Here is a 16,702-nt window from a genome sequence, read left to right as displayed (position 1 = left end):
CTAGAAGAACTCTCTTTTTTTTTTTTTTTAATTTTTTTTTATTTATTTATTTGACAGACAGAGATCACAAGTAGGCAGAGGCAGGCAGAGTGAGAGAGAAAGAGAGGAGGAAGTAGGCTCCCTGCTGAGCAGAGGCCAGATGTGGGGCTTGATCCCAGGACTTTGGGACCATGACCCGAGCCGAAGGCAGAGGCTTTAACCCACTGAGCCACTCAGGCGCCCCGAAGAACTCTCTTTTTAAAAAGATTTTATTTATTTATTTATTTATTTATTTATTTATTTATTTAAGGGAGAGATACACAGCGAGAGAGGGAACACGAGCAGGGGGAGAAGGAGAGGGAGAAGCAGGCTTCCTGCCAAGGAGGGAGCCCGATGCGGGGCTCTATCCCAGGACACTGGGAAGACTGAGCCGCCCAGGCACTACCCACCCCCCCCCAGAATAATTCTTGCATCCAGAAGTGCTCCTCCTCTTCCCCCTGCAAAATGTTATCAGAACTTGTGTTTTCCTTCTTGATTTGGAAAATATGGTTACTCTAACAGTACTTTAAAATACCTTCTATGGGGCACCTGGGTGGCTCAGTCATCTGCCTTCTGCTCAGGTCATGAACCCAGGGTCCTGGGCTCAAGCCCCAATTTGGGCTCCCTGCTCAGTAGGGAGCCTGCTTCTTCCTCTCCCTCTGACTCTCCACCTGCATGTGCTCTCTCTGTCTCTCTCTCAAATGAATAAATAAAATCTTAAAAAAAATACTTTCTATAATTTTCTCTAGGATTATAAGAGTATCTCACCATTTAGAGCAAGGCATTTTAAGTTTTGCATATTGTTTGAAATTTTCTTTAAGTTAACCAGTGACTTTTTATAGTAATACTTCACTTAATTCTGAAGGATGGTGAATCAAATGTTTTATACAATTGAAGTTTTCCACTGATCGACGCACAACTATCACGAATGCCGTCAAACTACTCAGGACCAGGGGGTTGCTGCCAGTTTGAGGGAACTTCATTCACACCTTTTTTTGGTTTTGTCTTTTCAAGTAGTTTACAGGTACAGTAGTTGAGTTGATGGCAGCTGCCTTTGAGCTGGCTGGTGAAGATTTAGGGGAACCCCAAAACCTCTGAGTCCTATAATGATTACGCCCCTGCGATAATGGGGAACACAGGAGAGTAGCTGATGGGGATTTCTAGAAACAGGGCACTAACATTTAACCACAAATTTCTTCCTTCTGATGAAGTTTCTCCCCAAACGACAGTGTCAGCACCCATCAGTGTTTTCTAGGTTACATTAATTCATTCAGTAAACACTGTCTACAACAGATACTGTCAACAGAGTCATCCAGCAAACACGCAGGGATCAGGATGACAAGGTGACATTCATTGCTTCATTAGAGGCGAGTTCCATCAGGTTCCAGGGACTTCGCAGAATAGATACTTATTCTTGCCCATAGAAAGTCCGATGTGGATATACCTGGGTAGTGGTGCTGGGAGGGGAGGGGGTATTTGGCTTCACCGGGTCACTCAGGGATTGAGGTTGACCGAGGCACCACCATCCTCAACACACGAACTCCAGGGTCCCCTGGGTCTCCACATCCAGCTGGCAGACAGGAGAGGAGAGCAAAGATGGAATGGGGGAGGGCTTTGCGAACCACAGCTGGAAGTGGAGGGACAGCAGAAACTGAGTTGGAGGCTCTGTTGAGAAGGGTCGCTGTTGAGAAATGCATCGACAAAAAGAAAAAAAGAAGAATCTGTTTTAATAATTCAGTTATCCACCTCAGATTATTTTCTGAAGATAATTTATAAGCTAGAGGATTACTGTTGCAAAGGGCACAATTTGTTTTTATGGCTCTTTGATTCATTCTGCTCTGCTCAATTCCAGGAGTGGGTCAATTACTACGGAACGGGTACCATCTGGGCGTGTCTCGCTCTCGAGCAGTCTTTGCAAACGGCTTTTCTCATTTGTTCATTTGACATCTCCAAGGCCGAGGGGAGGTGCAATTAAACCTTTCTCTAAATTTTGGGAAGATGAAAAGCTTTCAGAGACCATGAGTAGAGATTACAAAATAAATTCAAACAGAGAAACGAAACTTTTCATTGTTCTGAACAGTGTTGGGTAATTAGAAATAATAGTAATAATAAATAATAATTTTAAAGATTTCACATTTTTCTTTTAAAAAAGTTACTTCTGATGGCCTATTTTGCTAATATATGTTTTTTCAGGATTACTTTGTTTATACTGTGGTGGTGACTATGGCTGGAAAATTTGCCATAGGGGCCTCGTTTGGCCTCATTTACCTTTATACAGCAGAGCTGTATCCGACCGTGGTAAGGTAAGAATTATTTTTCTTTTGTTTTTTTGTTGTCCTTTGCTTACATGTCATTTCATTATATTTGACCTTTGCTTTCTTTCTTTAGCAGTTACTGGAGCTCTGAGACATGGGAAAGTCAGACGATGATGCAAATTTTGAATCTGAGGCTTTGTCTATACCTCATTAGCAAGGATACTAAAGAAATTGTTGTGAAATCACACTCTATTATTCTAAAACCATTTTAAATCTCAAATACGATTGACTTATACTGACTCTCCGTATGATTCAAGGCTAATTTTCTCAGGATGTGTCTCTTGATGTTCTGATGTCCGTTGTCTTAACTTTCAGGGCTTCCCTAACAAAACCCCAGAGGTTGGGTGCCTGAAACAGCAGAAATCTATTTTCTCACATATCTGGAGGCTCGAGGTCCAGGATCAAGCTGTTTGGCCGATTTGCTTTCTCCTGTGTGGGGCGTTTCTTCTTGGCTTAATTAGAGTTACTTACTCACATTAAAAACACATTCTTTCCTTCTTACTACACATTCTATAAGGCTACCTTAAATAGCTTTTAAAGAGGAGCACATTAAGATACTGCTTGACTTTAAACAATTAAAATAGAATGTTCCACAGATATAAATCCGTTCTTCCCCATTCCTGTCCGTTCCCTGCCCCAACCAAATTCCTGCTCTAGAAGACCAATGTTATTCTCAATGTTAGACCGAATGAATACACATAAGGGCCTCATCTGCATAGCAAAGGAAGAATGGGTTATTTTTATTATTATATATTTTTTGGTCTTGAAGGGTCTTGAATTATCTGCTGTATGCCTGTATATACCACTGTCTCACAGAATGTGGATCTAAATCCCAAGTGATTCTCGAAACTTTAATGTAAACTTATTTTCCAGTATATTAGGCCGAGCTGAAGTTTTATTACATTTGTTCTCTGCTGGAAGTGTGGCAGGGCAGGTGGGGGCGGGGGCTCTGCAGGAGGTCCGCCCTCCCAGCACCCATCTGCACTTCCGGCTGCTGTCCTGATGCTCCTCCTGTTTGCAGGTCGCTGGCTGTGGGAAGCGGCAGCATGGTGAGCCGTTTGGGAAGCATCGTGGCCCCGTTCTGGTTTTATCTCTCCAGCGCTTGGACCTTCCTACCGCAGGTGTGCATCAGTTTAGAGAACCTCGCTGGGACAGCAGCGGGGAGGGGGAGCTAATTGCCTTCTGTATTTTTACTTCTTGGAAGCCAGTTTATAATGCAGTTCTGGAGGTTTATAGAAACCTTGTTAACGAGTCGGCAAGGAGAGTGGCGGTTGCTGTTTTATATTCCGTGATTGCCTTCCGCCTCTGGTGAGCCCATAATTGCATTTGTGTTCGCTGTGGATGGACCTCTCCCCACCCATCTCCTGAAGCTGCGTAGGGAGAGCTCTGTTCTCGGTCCTCCCAGGGCCTGGCCCACCCCGCCCTTGCCTCTGGGTTCCCACCAGGTGCCTGCCTGGCCAAGGTCAAGGTGAATTCTAGAGGCTGCCTGCTGCTTGGAAGGTTCTGTGGTACCTGATGGAGAGGTTTAGGGGTCTGGTTTTCAGCTTACCTGAAACTTGACAGGTTCTTCACGGGGAAGGCTTCTGCTCAGGAGGAAGATGGGAGACAAGTGGGGTGGGGGCTTAGGGAGTTGGGGAGGGCTTGGGAGTGGGGGTTGGAGGTGGCCTGGGGCACTGTGAAACTTAGGGGAGGGCCCTGGGTCTCTGGCCCTCTCCCCCTTCCTCCAGATGCCCTCTCTTGAACTTATTTGCCACAGCTCACTCTAGGCTGCCCCTCTCGTCTTCAGTGCTCCTCATTCATTTTCTGGTTTCGCCTTAAATAGACTCATCCTCTGAGAGCCATCCTGGCTATCCTCCCCAGTCCCTGTGTGGAAAACCTCTTCTCCGTTCAGACTTCCCTTCCACACTGCAAGCCCATCCTTTGCCTGGTCTCATGGATATTCTCCCGGGGGGTCTCACAACGGAGTCAGGTTTTCCTGGACAGGACAGGTCCATGCCTCAATGCCCTTCTCCTCTGCTCCCCACTTTGGGGGAGAAGTCAGCAGCCTCCAGCAGGACCCTTGAGCGTCCACATTTCAATGGCCCTGTTCTTCTATCCCCCTCGTGTCCCCATCCATGAAACCAAACCTTCACCCTCCTTCTCGAAACCACCCCAGCTTGTCTGCTTCCGGTTCAATGGCCTCCGCCGTCTGCCTCCCAGATCTTCTCCCTGTGCTTCCCCCGACCCCGTCAGAAGAGTCCGCCACACCACAGCAACTCCTGACTGCCACGTCACCTTCAGGGTTGGAGAAAGTCTGAGCTCTGCTGGGTATTGAAGTCCTTTCCAGATGGACCCCCTGCAGATACACCCCTGCAGGGAAGCCTCCTCCCATCTCCCCTTGCTAAACTTGCCTGTATCCTTGAAGAAGCAGAGCAAACCCCACTTCTCTGAGGAAGACACCTGGATCCACGACCCCACGTCTCCCTTCCTCTAGTCTGCGTAGCTTTTCAGGTGCGCTGCTTTTCGCACCCACAGGGAGCCAAAGTCCAGCTTTAAGGTCTGTGCATGTGTTTTTGTCCCTCTAGTTAAACCACTGGACTCTGGCTGGACAGGGCACTTTGGATCCCCAGGACTGTATCCAGCAAAGCATTTCCCTCTCTCTGTGTGCCACTCATGTTATCCCTTAACTGGTATTTTAAATCAAATAGACTGGCTTTTTAAAATTAGCTTTGTCTTCAGCAATATCATCAGCAAAAGCATGGGTGTTAGGCTAGTCATATGTTTTTCTAAAATAAAGTAACGGGACCATTATCATTGAACCATTGAACAAAGTGTGTGGTGCTCCCTAAAATCACCTTGCACACAGAGATGGTATGGTGTGCACCTACTCTTTGGGAATCACTGGCTTAGCCTGGATCTCTCTCATGTCCCAGTAACGGGCACTCGTCAGGTTTGCTTAATTGTGGTGTTGGGATGCCAGCATCTCTCAGGGGCTGACTCTGAGGTTGAGAAATGATACGTGCTGTCTGGCCTGCATAGAAGAAGTGTTTTGGAGAGTCCACCATCCTTTTTAGGGCATGGACTTTTCTAGAAGCATCTTCTTTGTGCTAGCACTCTGTGCTCCTCATTAAATAAATAGGAGATAAAAGCGGAAAAGGCATTTTTGAAACAAAAAAGCTGAAACACACAGAAGATACATCTATGAAAGCAAACTGCTCTAAAAATACTCAAACCAAATAAAGATTCAAAAAAAAAGAAAGAAAGAAAGAAAGAAAAGACATCCATAACAGTCCATTAGGGGCTATGGAGTCAAAAGGGACTTTAAATTTTGTTTACCAGGTACTTAAATAGCACTTGTTATGCAAAACTAAAACAAAAACAAAAAAAACGGGTCTTCATAGATGACAGATAGTGTTTGTTGCTATCCGCATTTTAAAGATGAGGAAACTAATGTTTAGAAAATAATTGGTAGCTCAAGGTCACCGGGGTGACAGAGCTTGGATTCAAACCCAAATACCCTGCTTTTCACACAGGTTAAACAAACAGTGCAGAAGGGAATGCAAAGAAATCAAGTCCTCCTCCCTAACCCTCAGTGCCCAGTCCTCTTTCCCCAAGACAACCTCTGTCAGGAGGGTCTTGTGTTCCTGGCAGAGATAGTCTGAATATGCTTCTTTTGGATGCAACAGCTGTTGCTTTTTTTTTTTTAAGATTTTATTTATTAGACAGATCACAAGTAGGCAGAGAGGCAGGCGGGGGTGGGGGGGGAAGAGCAGGCTTCCTGCTGAGCAGAGTGCCCCATGCAGGGCTCGATCCCAGGACCCTGGGATCATGACCTGAGCTGAAGGCAGAGGCTTTAACCCACTGAGCCACCCAGATACCCTTGCTGGTTGTTTTTAATGAGTAAGAAAATAAATTATAAAATTTCTCATTAAGCTTCTTTATGAGTATCAAAGTGCCTAGGGAGCCAATATTTTCCTTTGGAGGAATGGAAATGCTGATCTAAAAGATGAGTTTGTGTTTTCTCTTCCAAAAAGAAGCACGTGAAAATCACCTGTTCTGATGCTTTTATTATAGACCATTGTTTTCTAGTAGTCTAAGAAATAAGGGGACACTAATTCCTATCAGTTTTGTATTCTTCAGTTAGTTTGGCAAAGATTTGTTGAGTCTTGTATTTGAGCTAGCCTCCTTGTTAGGTGCTATGGAGCAGAGATGAAAGAAACAGCCTCGGTCCTGAGAGACGTCTGTCTGTCCAGTGCCTTTGGGGAAGAACAAACCATCCCGAGCCCCAGAGATGAGGGCTGAACATGGGGAATGCCAGGGTCATGGGTTATAGGAGAGGGCTACCAACCCAGGCTAGGGCCAGAGGGGAGGCTTCCTGGAGGAGGGATCCTCTAATCTATGTCTGGAAGGGCCAGTAGAAGTCAGCCAGAGGAGAAAGAGAGAAGGGAATTCTAGGTAGGGGGAACAGGAAGGCAAAAGCTTACAGAGAAAATAGAACATGACGAGTTTGGGTTTGGGGTCATGCTTACTGCTAACACCAGGGTGGGTTATGGAAGTCAGGAGAGCCTCTAGAAAAACAGGCAGGGATATCAAAGGAGGTCGGAAGGGAACTGCATTTGTGCTAAGGGTGACTTAGAGACAATGGGATGAAAAAGTCACATCCACAGGACATGGTGAACAGTTGGGTGTGCTGGAGGTAGGGAGTGGGAGGGAAGCCAGAGCCATTCTTGGTGGCTGGAAGGAACCCAGGAGGAGGGACAGGTTGACATGGGGAAGGACAGTGTACTGGAATTGTGTGTGATGGGTGGGAAGCCCCCACAGGTCAGCCAGAGGAGTGGGTGTGGGAGTCAGTTTATGAAGAGGTGAGGGGAGGTGAGCAGACTGAGGGGCTCGGGTGGTGTGGGCCAAGGCTGGGGGCCTCTCTGGTTTCTTTAAAAGACATGATCCCATTTATGGACCGCTTACCGTGGACAGGCACTGTTTTAAGTGCACCTTAGATGGGTCATTTAATTTAATTCGTTCAACCCTCCTTTGAGGCAGGTACTACTCTTATTTCCATCTTACAGATGAGGAAACTGAGGAGCAGGAAATTTAAGTAACCAAGACCACATGGGTAGCAGGAGCAAGTTCCCAGGCAGAGCGGGCACAGAGATTATAAGAGGCTTGAGAACGGTTATTTTTACTGAAGGAAAGTAACTGGGAGAAAGGAAAGGGTTGAAAACATGCAGAGAAGAGGGAGGCTGTTGATAGAGGAACCCTCCCTCACCCTCACCGGTCCCCCCTCCCCCAGCCATCTGAGGTAGGGGGCAGTGGGGTCTGGAGAGGGTGAAGAGGGAGGGAGAGATGAAGAACAAGTGATGGGGGCTTGTGATGAGGACGCCTGAGGGGGCGGAGGGAGCTGGCCCAGGTGGCAGGAGACCAGGTCTTATGTGAGAAAGGAGGGAGGTGACAGGTTATGGGGTTTGTGTCCTGCCTGGCGATCCTTCTCATGGCCAAGCCAAAAAAGAAAAATTCAGTCCTAGTTTGGATCTTCCAGTGACTCTTTTTAGACTTATCCAGTGGGTTCCCCTGCTATGTCTGGAGGCACCAGAAGATACCTTAAAGCGTCCTTTGGAAAGTCACGTTAAATTCTGTGACTGCTTCTAGGCTTGCTCAAGGACTTCGAAGAATTAGGTTATCAGCGTTCCAAAAAACAAAATAAAAACCCGCCTTCTTGGGTCCCATGTGTTATTGATGGGGCCTTGCCTCATGCCACCAAGGCACTGTGCACTGCGAGTTTCTCCTCCAAGGACGCAGACCTGTCAGGAAATCCATGCCTTCTTTTATTTTTATGAGTTCTTCCCAGGCAGTAATTTTGGCTGGAGGCGTTTAAATTATGTAAGGATGAGACCCGTTTTTATAGACTGTGTAGAGATTTAGTTCTAGAATCCACCCAGGATCTCTATAAGGATCAACTGAGAATAGATAGGCAGTCTTTAAATCTTAATGCGATTTGCTGTTTCTTAAATTGAGGTAAAATGGGTATAATGTGATTTGCATTTTTAAAGGCAAACCACCTTGGTGCTAATCTAAAAGCTTGCCTTTTGGGTGTGAAAATTTGGAAAGTAAAGAAATACTGAATTTTTTAGGAAATCACATGGACCCTTACCCCGCAAAGTACCAGTTAGTTTCCATTTGCCTTTGTTTGGTTCTCTCTAAATTCTGTAGGTTTGGGTTCATTGAAACACTCATTTGTGGATTCATTCATTCATTCATTCATTCTGCGTCATCTATTGAATATTGATCATGTACCGATTTGGGGGGCAGGGACAACTTTGACTAAGACAGTCTCTGGCCATGAAGTCCCAACCCAGGGTTCAATTGCTGGGTTTCTCTAGGATCGGAGAAGATGGGACAGGGACTTTTTTCTCTGTGCAGCTCCTAGGACAGTGCCTGCAAGGGCACTAATGTAGACATTAACTGGGATTTGCTGAGTAGGTCTCCATGGTGGTCGAATGAATGAACCAGTGACTAGACCAACTCTGCGGACCGCATAAGTAACCGAAGTTTCCCCGGGGCGTAAAAATGACAACTCTTCCCTCCAATTTAATGCTGTTGCCCTCTGTAAAAGGTTCAGAAATTACTGTTCTCTCTGAAGGCTACATTTCTTTCTTGATATGTCACTTACTATTGTTCTTTTAATTCCTTCTAGCTGGTTGTTGGGATTTTGGCGTTCGTCAGTGGCATGCTGTCGCTAATGCTTCCAGAAACCATGGGGAGGCCTCTGGCGACGACTTGGGAGGAGGCTGCCAAACAGGAGAGAGAAAAAGAGAGTTCAGGCAAATTATTTCCCACAGCCAGTAATACTGCGTTGGAAAAAGAAGTCATTGATTCAGGGGCTTCTGGTCTTGGTGAATAAATGTGCCTTGTGCTGTCTGGCACCTGAACTCTTGTTTACTTCAATGACTTTGTATTAGGAGGAATATTATTCTCATCTCCCGAATGTCATTTGTATGTCTTTTAAAAATTTTTTGTAAGAAAATCTTAAAACAATTGTTTTGTAAAAGTAAAGGAAATAAAGCCAAGATGACAATTCTCATTTTTTCACACTGCTTTATCACTGCAATAAAATACTTCTCCCTGTTCTTATATGTTACTGATTCTCAACCGTCCCCCTGCCTCCAGCCATGTGGGCCTGAGGGAATGTCACACCCTCCCATCAGGACCAGCGTCCCCTTACCCCTTGGGGACTGGAAAGAGAGGTCATGGGAGGTTTCAACAAACCCCTAGAAGATTCTATTTCTGATATTCCTTCTCCTCTTAGGAGAATCATAGCTCTAAATTCAGATTTTATTCAGAAATGCCCTGGGCGCACCTGAGTGGTGCAGTCCGTTAAGCTTCTGACTCTTTGTTGCAGCACAGGTCATGACCTCAGGATCGAGTTCCACTTTGGGCTCCACACTCAATGGGGAGTCTGCTTGAGATTCTCTCTCTCTCAGTTAAATAAATCTTTTAAAAAATGCCCTGTCAAAAAATGTTGTCTTCCTAACTTAACCATAAAAACAATAGCTACAGAAAAAGGTGTCTGGCTTCTCAGCACCCTGAGGCAAGAGGGCTTGAATGGTAGACAAATGTGTTTTATGTCAGGTCTAGTTAAAGGACAGCTGTCTGCTCAGGACCAGGTGCAAGTTTTCTAGTCATTTCTAGACATTCTTATCTTTCCTAAATTTGCCAAATTCTCTCCCTAAGTCTCCTGCACAGTACAGAGAATCTGTGGCCTTGTAGTGCATTGCAAAATTTTTGTTTGCTGATCATCCAGGAAATTGACTTTAAGTACTATTTGGATGTTACCAATGTAAAAAAAAAATAAGTATTTTTGCCTTGAAAAATCTTTTTTACAGGAAGATTTCACTCTTGTTTTTTAAGTACTAAATTTTGTTTCCCCAGCTTCACCTAACACCATATTTTGCATGTATGTTCAGTTTAATATCCTTACTATTTCAACAGAAAAAAATAATACCTGTTAGAGGAACACATTTCAGACAAGTCTGCCATAGGTTTGGGATTTCTCTTTCCTATCGCTTTATCATTATTTTTTTCTATGCTCTTGAAATTTAGCGATTGGGTATATCTATGTCTAATATAGTAGAATTGGTGACATTAGCAGCAGAGGCAAGTAGAAGGAGGATTAAGGGGAAAGGGCGCAGGGTTTGAAACATGGCAGACGACGTGGACCAGCAACAACAGACCAACACCGTAGAAGAGCCCTTGGATCTCATCAACCTCAGCCTAGATGAGCGAATTTATGTGAAAATGAGAAATGACAGAGAGCTTCGAGGCAGATTACATGCTTATGATCAGCATTTAAATATGATATTGGGAGATGTGGAAGAAACTGTGACTACCGTAGAAATTGAGGAGGAAACATACGAAGAGATCTATAAATCAACAAAACGGAATATTCCGATGCTTTTTGTCTGGGGAGATGGTGTTGTACTAGTTGCCCGTCCATTAACATTCAGCGGAAACAAAGAATTTATCGTGTTCGGAATATAGGAGTTTTTGTATGATTGCCTCTTTAAATGTAGAAGACGTTCAAAAGAGAAACCTACATAAATTTTTTTTTTAAAGATTTTATTTATTTATTTGTCATAGAGAGAGAAGCGAGAGTGAGCACAGGCAGACAGAGTGGCAGGCAGAGGCAGAGGGAGAAGCAGGCTCCCCGCCAAGCAAGGAGCCCGATATGGGACTCGATCCCAGGACGCTGGGATCATGACCTGAGCCGAAGGCAGCTGCTTAACCAACTGAGCCACCCAGGCGTCCCCATAAATTTTGATAGTAAGAAATAACCAAGGATTCTTCCACTCCTGAAATGAGTTGATTTGCAGATAGCTCAAAAATTCTTAAGCTAACGGGTATTTTAATTTTTTTGCAACCCTTTCAACAAATGTGATCACCAAGATGCAGAACTCTTTTTTCAGGAATTAATTTGTTGTTTCCTCAGACAATTTCTGGTTTTTTTCCCCTTAAATTAAACTTGATATTTCCTTAAAAAAATAAATAAAAGGAGGATTAAGACAACTACATAGATGCTATTGTTTAGAAAGCATTACTGGGCACCTGGGTGGCTCAGTTGGTTAGGCATCTGCCTTTGGCTCAGGTCACGATCGTGGGGTCCTGGGATTGAGCCCCCTCCCACCATCGGGCTCCCTGCTCAGTGGGGAGCTTGGGTCCTGGTTCTCCCTCTCCCTCTATCTCTGCCTCTCCCCACCCTTTGTGCTCCCTTTCTGCTCTTTGTCTCTCTCTCAAATAAATGAAATCTTTTTAAAAATAAAATAAAAAACAAAAAAACATTAGTAAGAGGGAAAAAGGGATTTGATTTGAATTATTTAGGCTTTTTATATTAATTCCATTCCCTGGGTAAGTCCTCAGTTCTTCACTTGGCAAATAAAACATAACCCCCTAAACCTCTCTCCCTTTGTGAAAGAAAACAAAACAACAGGAGGATATGAGAGGGAGTTATTTCTTTATCCTTCTTCTCACCTCTTACTTGTCGCTTTTTCTTTTTTTTCCTTTATCCTCAGCCTGTTTTTCTACAGGTATTTAGGTTTTTCCTCTTGGTTAATCTTTGATACTTTCTTGACTTTCTTTTTACTCTTGGCTTGCTCAGGCAGCCATTACAAGATACCATAGTCTGGGCGGCTTCCACCACATAAAACTTACTTCTCATGTTCTGGAAGCTTGAAGTCCAGGATCAGGATGCCTGCAAGGTAGACTTTATCCTGAGGCCTCTTCTCTTGGCTTGCGGGCAGCCAGGGTCTCACTGTGTGCTCACATGACCTCCTCTGTGTATCTCTGCCGGGAGAGAGAGAGTGCTCTGGTGTCTCAGAAGGGCACTAATCCCATCTGGAGAGCCCCGTTCTTTCTGTCTCTTTCTGTTTCTGACCCTACAAACGTTCAGTCTAGCACTCATGTAGGTATTTCTGTATTAGCAAGAGCCCAGTCAGCAAAACAGGAACCCTCTGAGCTATTTCAGGCATAGAAAAATTTAATACAGGGAATTAGTTACCAAAGCGTGGGGAGGGCTGGTGGAACAAAATGGAGAAGGAGAAGTTAGCTAGAGGCCAGAAGACACTGTCCCCACTGGGCTGGGAGTCCCCACGCCTATACCCTCAGCTTCTACTGCTCACGCAGGTATCACATTTCTGCCACTGACCAGGGACCCAGGAGCTCACACTCCTACTGACGCTACGGAAACTGCCTGGCATGGTTTCAACTTGAATCGAATTGAATTTTTAGATATATTTAGGGAAAATGTACCTTATTCCTAGTATTGACTCTTCCATCCATTATCATGAGTTATGTCTTCCTCTACTTGGGATTTATTTATTTATTTATTTATTTGACAGAGAGACACAGAGAGAGCAGGAACACAAGCAGGGGGAGTGGGAGAGAGAGAAGCAGGCTTCCCTGCTGAGCCAGGAGCCCGATGTGGGGCTCTATCTCTGGATCCTGGGATCATGATCTGAGCGGAGCAGACACTTAATGACTGAGCCATCCAGGTGCTCCAACTTGGGTTATCTCTAATGTTTTTCAACGAAGTGTAATTGTCTCCACAAATCATGCACATTTCTTGTCCCACTGATTCTTGGGTAAATATATTTATTACTAGCAGTGCTGAGTTTCTCATATATTTTCTACTGCTTATTACTGGCATCAAGGAAGGTAATTGGTTTTGGTATGTTGTTGTTATATTCCTCAACCTCGATAAAAAGTGTTTTTAAATCAGTAGGGGGATAAAAAGCTGTTTTGGGAGAAAATTTGGGCTTTTCATCATAACGATTACAAATACGAGTCATACAGGAAGCCAAACATACTTTGTTCCTCCAGCGTTTCTCCATATGCACAGCCTTCTGATTTTATACCTGAAAAACAGTGATGTTAGATATCTTTAATAGTTGGAACGGAGTCCTGCCATGTCAGGTCTGTCTCTAGTTGTAAGTATTTCAAGGAGTACCTTACCGCAGTGCGGGAAAGCTCAGAGAACCAGCCACACACAAGTAGGTGACCTTGAGGCAGGTGACCTTGTGACAGATCCGTTCAGTGGAGGTCTGTGCATCCAGCTGACTTCGACAGGCAGTTATTGTGAGAAGTGGTGGAGGCTAGTGGCGGGACAAAGGTCCTCCCACTTGGGCAAATCAACCTCTCTTCATCTCAGCCTTCTCATGGAAAAATTCAGAATGTTAATAAGATGTCCCTCATGGGACCAGGAAGATAAGCTACTACATCTACATCACATATCCACCGTGATTCAGCTCTGATGCTGGACGCGCTGTCTCTCTCCACTCCATAGATGATTCCATTGCTCTGTCAGAGAGAGTGGCAGGTGTCCTGCCCCTGCGACTGGTTTTGGCCCATGACGGCTGTAGGGAATGCGTCCTGCGAAGCCAACAGAACATGAACTTCAGATTGGCTTCTCTCCCTCACACAGGTTCCCGTGAGAGACCTCCATGATGTGTTCATTCGGCCAGACGTTTTTGTAAAATTCTGTAAATTTTGCAAAAGTTAAGATAAGTTCACTGCAATCAGTTAAGACTACTGTCTCCTTCCTTCTGTCATATTTCCTCTCTGTCAGATGATATAAAAATGACCAGAGGCACTTCTTCTCTCATGATTTTATAGATTTTTATCTTATAGAGGACTCTAAAAACTGTATAAGCTTCAAAACAAACAAACAAACAAAATTGTAAAAACTTCAGCCCCCACAAAAGCTGAGTCTGTCCCGCCTCCCATGGTTGTGCTGTTAGGGAAGCTCATATTGAAAAAATCTACTCTGAATGTATTCTGTGGCCTTTCTCTCATGTCGATCAAATACTTACTGAAAGCAAGCCAAACACAAAGGGTTCATTCTCTAAAATGACATATCCAAAAGGGGCACTTCATAAATTCCTATAGATGGTGAAGAGGAACAGTTTCTTATTCAAGATTGTTTCAGCTGACTATGAAAGCCAGAGTCCATGGTAACTTACCCCAACAGAGATGAAGTATCTGAATTTGCCAGAAGCCAGTAACAGCTGCTTGTTTTATCTCTAAAGTCCACGTTGCACCAGTATTTACTGACAACTGCTAGATCCCCAAGTAAATTCATCCTCTTCGTCCATTCCTTGCTTCTCCTTACATTTGCCTACTCCATCAGGAGATTTTCACGGATGTTCCAGTATGTGAATCTTGAAAGTCAAATTATTTTACAAAGAAGAAAGGTTCAATTATAGATTCTGCCCTAATCCTGTGTCTCGAGTCAGGGCTAGCCAATATACCAGACAGTCAAGTCACTCTGCGCTCCCTCCTTCCCTGTTTCCTTACCTCGGTTTGTAGCCTATGAGGCTGAATCCCCGCCTCCCAGAGCCTTGCTTCCTTAACAGTGTCCTAAAACATTCAAGTTCTGTTGGTTTGAGGCTATTTAGTGGCGGACAAACACACTAACAAGGCTGACACATCTCAAGCCACTGATGCCCACGGAGAGCAGAGCAGGTGGCGCTGGGGGACTCGGGAGGCCTCCGATACGGAGCACAGGGGAGGCTCTGGGGACTTCCAGAGCCTGTGGTAAAAAGTCTCTGAAAAATCATTGGGGAGGAGGGTGACGCTGAGCTCACCTGCAATCTCAGGGGGTCTCTTCAGCTTTTTCGACCTCAGCTACTTGCCCATAAAATGATAACACAAGACCCCCCACTAGAGGACCCCTAATGCCACTTTTAACTCCTACCCTCAATGACACCTAAATCAGTTTTCCTTTCAGTTTTCTTTCCTTCTTTCTTTCTTTTTTTTTTTTTAAGATTTTATTTATTTATTTGACAGAGATCACAGGTAGGCAGAGAGGCAGGCAGAGAGAGAAGAAGGGAAGCAGGCTGAGCAGAGAGCCCGATGTAGGGCTCCATCCCAGGACCCTGGGATCATGACCTGAGCTGAAGGCAGAGGCTTTAACCCACTGAGCCACCCAGGTGCCCCTCCTTTCAGTTTTCTAAATGACCCCTCTTTCAAGCAACATGGCTAGAGTTCTGTGGAGCAAAAGAATAGAAGACGGATTAGCCCTTTACACACAACAGCTTGTGTTCCTGGTTTCATTTCTAAATGTTTCTTCTTGCTTTCAGAAGAAAATGGAGTCCTGCCCTGGGCGGGGATTAAGGAGCCTTCTCAGGAATCCTCCATGGCTCCCATTGCTTTGAAAATGGTGGCCTCCATCTTAACCAGACGTCACACTCTGCTCTCGCACACCTCCCCGTGGACACACACGCTGTTTCCTCAGCTCTCTTGAAACGTCCTGCCTCTGTGACTTTGCTCGCCCTCTCCTCCCTCTAGATAATTCTCTCCCTCCTCTTCTTTGTCCATCCACATCCCTCTGATTCTTTGAAACCTTCCTCATTTCCCATCCTCCCTCCTGGACTGGCCATGTGGGTCCAGCACGCTTCCCTCTCTCTGAGCCGCCACATCACCTACAGTAACTGCTGCATATCAGAGGACTGTCTTATTCTTCCTTGTTTCCCTTCTTGAGGGAGAAAACATCAGTTTAGAAATCCTTACATCTCTCGTAGTCCCTGCAGCATGCTCGGACAGAGTGAGTGCTCCACGAATGTTCATTAATTTTATAGCACATGCTCGATAAAATATATATGCTACACTCACAAAGAATGTTACATATTTTAACTCAGCAGATGCTTACAATAACTTGTAAGAGGAATTAGCTCCCTCCCAATTTTCAAAGGGGGAAATTGAAACTTAGAAATTAGGTGACTTGCTCAGGTAAAGCAGACAGGTCTCGATGCCCAAGTGTGCACTTTGGTTAAGACCTTGAGCCTTGGAGTCTGACACTCAGTCTGGGCTTTGCTATGTAGGAGAACTTGGGCTCTTCCTTATGCTCTTGGAGCCTCAACTTACCCATATATAGAATGGGGATAATCATATTATCTCACTACCTCAGAGGGTAGTTGTGCTATATGGTGTCATACGTGCATGTAAACCATGATTAATGCTAAATACGTATTAGTTATGATATTATTATTACTTTGGTTCGTCTGACTACTTCCTGGTCAACAACTTCTTGACTGTTAAGTGCCTACCACATGGTGGACACTCAACAAATATTCTGTGGGCTAAAGGATCATTTGGTTTTTATCCTTGATTATCTCCTGAGTAATTTTTCCAACTGCAATCGGGTCATCTTCTTAGATGATCCACAACATTATTCTACCCTCACCCTACCCCCACTCCTGCCCCAACCCGCTGACCCAGAAGAGACAAATGAGGCAACCAATGTGGCTTCTGGCCAGAACCTGCTGGAAGCTGGACAGGTTCACCTGTTATTTACCATGCCTACAAATCAGCTGGAGAAGTCCCAGACTGGTGGCAAGACAGAG

At 44.7% G+C, this 16,702-nt stretch overlaps 2 protein-coding genes across 5 annotated transcripts in view; both read left to right on the top strand.

The window, feature by feature from the left end:
- The window catches only part of SLC22A16 (solute carrier family 22 member 16), a 38,701-nt gene extending 29,311 nt beyond the window's left edge, over positions 1-9,390 (top strand). For 2 of the 4 annotated variants that reach the window (XM_047733060.1, XM_047733056.1), the window contains 3 exons: positions 2,212-2,321; positions 3,355-3,454; positions 9,004-9,390. In XM_047733060.1, the coding sequence (XP_047589016.1) occupies positions 2,212-2,321; positions 3,355-3,454; positions 9,004-9,155 (362 nt within the window). In that variant the 3' untranslated portion in view covers positions 9,156-9,390. Of the gene's footprint in view, positions 1-2,211; positions 2,322-3,354; positions 3,455-4,465; positions 6,012-9,003 lie in introns of those variants that run through there. The other 2 variants (XM_047733059.1, XM_047733057.1) reach the window with 2 other exon arrangements.
- A 1,118-nt stretch (positions 9,391-10,508) lies between these two features.
- On the top strand, positions 10,509-10,847 carry LOC125101671 (U6 snRNA-associated Sm-like protein LSm3). The gene has a single exon (XM_047732020.1). It carries the CDS (start codon positions 10,509-10,511, stop codon positions 10,845-10,847), a length of 339 nt encoding a protein of 112 aa, XP_047587976.1.
- Positions 10,848-16,702: the final 5,855 nt, after the last annotated feature.

Source organism: Lutra lutra, chromosome 6 (assembly GCF_902655055.1).
Source record: "Lutra lutra chromosome 6, mLutLut1.2, whole genome shotgun sequence".
NCBI lineage: Eukaryota > Metazoa > Chordata > Mammalia > Carnivora > Mustelidae > Lutra > Lutra lutra.
Note: the sequence above shows the minus strand (reverse complement) of the source record. Positions and strands in the feature narration are given on the sequence as shown.

What these genes read in the sequence shown, in the direction of transcription:
- LOC125101671 (XM_047732020.1), top strand. Translation starts at nt 10,509, where the DNA reads ATGGCAGACGACGTGGACCAGCAACAACAGACCAACACCGTAGAAGAG.